The sequence below is a fragment of the Papaver somniferum genome, chromosome 10 (assembly GCF_003573695.1).
Source record: "Papaver somniferum cultivar HN1 chromosome 10, ASM357369v1, whole genome shotgun sequence".
NCBI lineage: Eukaryota > Viridiplantae > Streptophyta > Magnoliopsida > Ranunculales > Papaveraceae > Papaver > Papaver somniferum.
Window position 1 is genome coordinate 118,358,022 of NC_039367.1, and position 4,892 is coordinate 118,362,913.

The following is a 4,892-nucleotide window of genomic DNA, read 5'->3' on the forward strand; positions in this document are numbered from 1 at the left end:
TGCAAGCGTATATCAGTCACTGAAAGTCGTTATTTCTGTCCACTTGTATGTGTGAATTTGCTATAAAATGAGCATTGCCTGCCTGATCTGTGCATTGTTATTTTTCTGAGCCGTATAACAAGTAGTTTAATTAGTCAATTAGTTGAACTTGTTATTTTACTGTGCAAATTTTGATCTCAGCAAAATCTTGTGTTTGTGTGCATTCTTCCTTGGAACTGACTGTCATTTTCATAAACACTAACTCTCTGAGTTGTGCAGTTTCATTGTGACTGATCAATTCTTCATTTGATTGAATCTGTGTGCTTAATTCTGAAATCTAGCTTTTGGTTCATATAAGCTTTATTTCCCTGTTTTTGAAATCTTCGGTTGTATGAGTGTTTCAATATGCTGAAAGGTATGCTTCCTAGGCTATGATAGTGACCTTTAGAGACCAAAAAAATAGACTAGTAAGAGTTAACCTAGAGGACATTATTGAAATACCCATTTCTGAGGAAGACAGCCTTGCTCAATCTGAGACAATGGGTGATGAACTAAACCAGCCCCGTAGTCTAAAGGACTACATGTACCCAACTAGGACAAGCCAGCCCTCGTGTATCATCTTACGCGCAACTGCGGATAAATTTGAGTTGAAGGCGAGCACAATACATATGCTCCCTGTGTTTCGAGGGGTTGATGCTGAAAACCCTTACCACCATGTTGGGGATTTTAAGGATATTTGTGGGAGTCTGAAGATCAATCAAATGACAGAAGAGACCCTGAAATTGTGTATGTTTCCCTTCTCATTTAAGGAGAAAGCTAAATCTTGGTTGTATGCTTTGCGACCCCAATCCATTAGAACATGGGAGGAACTTACGAAAGAATTTTTCAAAAATTTCTTCCCAAATCACAAAACAGCCACCATTCGTCAGAGTATAAATAGTTATGTGCAATTGGATGGTGAAACATTGTCCAAATACCTAGAACGGTTTAATGATTTTCTACTTCAGTGTCCCCATCATGGTTTAGAGCAATGGAGATTGTCAACAATTCTTTATGAAGGGTTGGATTTCGCCACTCGAACCCTGGTCGATTTTATGTGCAATGGTGAATTTACTGATAAAAGTTCTGATGAGTCGTGGGCCTTTCTGCATGAAGTTTCCGAAAAAACTCAGCAATGGGAGACCATTAGAGAACCTAGGAGATCTGGTGTTCATAAGATAGAGTCTGATTTTGAAATTCATGCGAAAATGGCATCTGTGTTTAAAAGCCTGGACAGTTTAGAGCTTCAAAAAGGTGATAAACCTAATACATCTGTCTCATGTAATCAGGTAGAAATGTCCATGTGTTTTTTCTGTAAGAGCTCGGAACATTTAGCTGAAAACTGTCCTGAATTGCATGAAATTAAGGAGTCTAGACTTGAGCAGGCCAATGCTTTGTACCAAAAACATGAGAACAACCCGTATTCTCAGACCTATAACCCAAAGTGGAGGAATCACCCTAACTTTTCTTGGTCTAAAGGACCGGTACAAGGGGGTTTGGCAGGACAGAACCAAGGATATTCATATCTTAGAAACCCCCAAGTGCAACCTCACACACAGTACCCTGTTGAGAAAAAGCATAACTTTGATAATGTTGTGAATCAATTGAATGAAAGTCTGTTGCAATATCAGAAGTTAAATGACCAGAGACTTGCGAGTTTAGAACTCAAAATGGGCCAAACCTGTGATGCACTAAATGAGAGAGAAAAGGGTAAACTCCCTAGTCAACCTCAACAGAATCCTAAGAGTGCATTTCAGGAAAGCACTTCGGCTTGTAATGAGACTTCACATAATCTAGTGAATGCTATCACTACTCTTCGTAGTGGTAAAGTTGTTGATAATAATGTAGGTGAACCACAGTCAAATGAGTCTAAATCAGACTCACCAGTGCACACAACACCACAGAAAACATCTAATGTAGAAAAGGAATCTGAGCATGATAGAGACTCTAAGAATTCGACTGATGTTAATGCTTCTTCACCATCTTTTGTGCCTGTTGCTCCATTCCCACAAAGATTGGTGCAGAAAAAAGGGAGTAAACATTACAATGAGATGTTGGAAATGTTTGAGAGAGTCAATATTATTTTTCTTGAAGCAATCAAACAGATACCTGCATATGCTAAATTTTTGAAAGATCTATGCACACAAAAGCGGAAGCTTCATGTGCATAAACATGCCTTTCTCACTGAGCAGGTGAGTTCAATTATTCAAAGCAAGACCCCACCTAAGTTTAAAGACCCTTGTAGTTCAACTATCACATGCACAATTGGTGAACATACAATTGATAGGTCTTTGCTTGAATTAGGAGCAAGTGTGAACCTTTTGCCATATTCTTTGTATAAGCAATTAGGTCTTGGGGAGCTGAAACCCACTTCTGTCACGCTACAATTAGCGGACAGATCTGTAAAAATCCCTCGGGGTATCATTGAAGATGTGTTAATCAAGGTTGATAAATTTTATTTCCCCGTGGACTTCATTGTGCTAGATACTCAACCTGTGCAAAACCCAGATAGTCACATTCCTGTCATTTTAGGACGTCCTTTTCTAGAGACGTCCAATGCTATCATAAATTGTCGTAATGGAGTGCTGAATTTATCTTTTGGTGACATGACTGTAGAATTGAATTTTTTTCGTGTTAGTCAATAACCAATGGATTTTGATGATAATGAATTGCACGAGATTAACATGATTGCGAGTCTGATTCAAGACTCATTGCCTAACATCTTATTTGTGGATCCTTTGCAAGCATGTTTAGATAATTTTGACTTAGATCTTTTTGATTCTGAGTACATTAGTGAAGTTCACTCTTTGCTTGAATCTGTACCACCCATGGATATTGCTAAATGGCAGAATGTTGTGGATCCACTTCCACTTTATGATTCCGAGTCTGCCCCATCTCTTGTTGAGCCACCTAAGCTTGATTTAAAACCATTGCCTGATACTCTGAAATATGCTTTCTTAGGTTCTTCTGAGACTTTTCCTGTTATTATTGCATCATGTTTAGACATGGAACAGGAAAACAAACTTTTAGAAGTACTTAAAGAACATAAAGAGGCCTTAGGTTGGACCATCTCAGACCTTAAAGGTATAAGTCCCACAATTTGCATGCATCACATAAATCTTGAAGAAAACACTAAACCATCTAGGGAAATGCAAAGGAGACTCAATCCCAACATGAGAGATGTTGTTAAAGGTGAGATTATGAAATTGCTTGATGCGGGTATCATATACCCAATTCAAGATAGCCAGTGGGTCAGTCCCATTCAAGTTGTACCCAAAAAGTCTGGCATTACTGTAGTTCAAAATGAAATGAATGAGCTTGTCCCCACTCGTGTAACCACAGGGTGGCGAGTTTGCATTGACTATAGGAAATTGAACACAGTAACAAAGAAAGACCATTTTCCCCTTCCCTTCATTGACCAAATGCTAGAAAGGTTATCAAGACATAGTCACTATTGTTTCTTAAATGGCTATTCGGGTTATAACCAGATTCACATAGCAACCAAAGACCAACCAAAGACCTCGGGTTATAACCAGATTCACATAGCACCAAAATACCAACCAAAGACCACATTTACCTGTCCTTATGGTACATTTTCTTATCGACGTATGCCTTTTGGGTTGTGTAATGCACCCGCCACTTTTCAACGTTGCATGATGAACATCTTTTCCGACATGGTAGATAAGTTTCTTGAAATTTTCATGGATGATTTTTCTGTCTTTGGGTCTTATTTTGATGAATGTTTGCATCATCTTACTCTTGTGTTGATTCGATGTAAGGAAAAGAATTTGGTTTTGAATTGGGAAAAATGTCATTTCATGGTTAACTCAGGCATCGTACTAGGGGATATCATTTCTGAAAAAGGCATAGAAGTAGATAAAGCTAAAGTTGATCTCATTCAACACCTGTCTCAACCTCGCTCTGTGAGGGAGATAAGGTCATTTTTGGGCCATGCCGGTTTTTACCGGCGATTCATCAAAGACTTTAGTAAAATTTCAAGACCTTGTATAGTCTTCTTGCAAAAGATGTTGCATTTGTCTTTGATGATGCTTGTAAGGAAGCATGGGAGCAACTGAAAGCTCTTCTCACATCTGCCCCTATAGTCAGACCACCTGATTGGACCTTACCGTTTGAAATTATGTGTGATGCGTCTGACTATGTTGTAGGAGCTGTTTTAGGACAACGAGTAGACAAGCTCCCTTATGTGATCTACTATGCTAGTAAAACACTTAATGATGCTCAACTGAATTATTCAACAACTGAGAAAGAATTGCTAGTTGTTGTGTTTGCATTGGATAAGTTTAGATCTTACTTGATAGGTTCTAAAGTTATCATATATTCTGACCATGCTGCATTGAAATATCTTCTGTCTAAGAAAGATGCTAAGGCTCGTCTAATTCGATGGATACTCTTGTTACAAGAGTTCAATCTCGAAATTCGAGATAAGAAAGGGTCGGAAAATGTTGTTGATGATCACTTGTCTAGGTTGAATGTTGAATCTGTTGATGAATCTTTGCTTATTAGAGAATCATTCCTTGACGAACAATTGATGTTTGTGTCTGAAATGCCTTGGTTTGCGATATTATTAACTACCTTGTTACTGGTAGAATGCCCTTACATTAGTCTAGACAAGACCGCTCCAAGTTCTTATCTGAAGTAAAATATTTCTTTTGGGATGACCCATACTTGTTTAAATACTGCCCTGACCAACTCATTAGGAGATGTGTCCCCATTTCTGAACAAAGAGATGTCATCTCTTTCTGTCATGACCATGCATGTGGAGGCCACTTTAGTGCCAAGAAAACTGCTGCAAAGATCTTGCAGAGTGGTTTTCGAAGGATCAGAATCTCGCACAGAAGAATATGCTTGCGAAA

At 38.6% G+C, this 4,892-nt stretch overlaps 1 protein-coding gene across 1 annotated transcript; it reads left to right on the top strand.

Annotated features, from left to right (window-relative positions):
- The first annotated feature begins 518 nt into the window (after positions 1 to 518).
- On the top strand, positions 519 to 2,640 carry LOC113316143. The gene is made up of 2 exons (XM_026564363.1): positions 519 to 2,462; positions 2,635 to 2,640. The coding sequence occupies exons 1-2, from the start codon at positions 519 to 521 to the stop codon at positions 2,638 to 2,640; spliced, it is 1,950 nt and encodes a 649-aa protein (XP_026420148.1).
- The last annotated feature ends 2,252 nt before the right edge of the window (positions 2,641 to 4,892 follow it).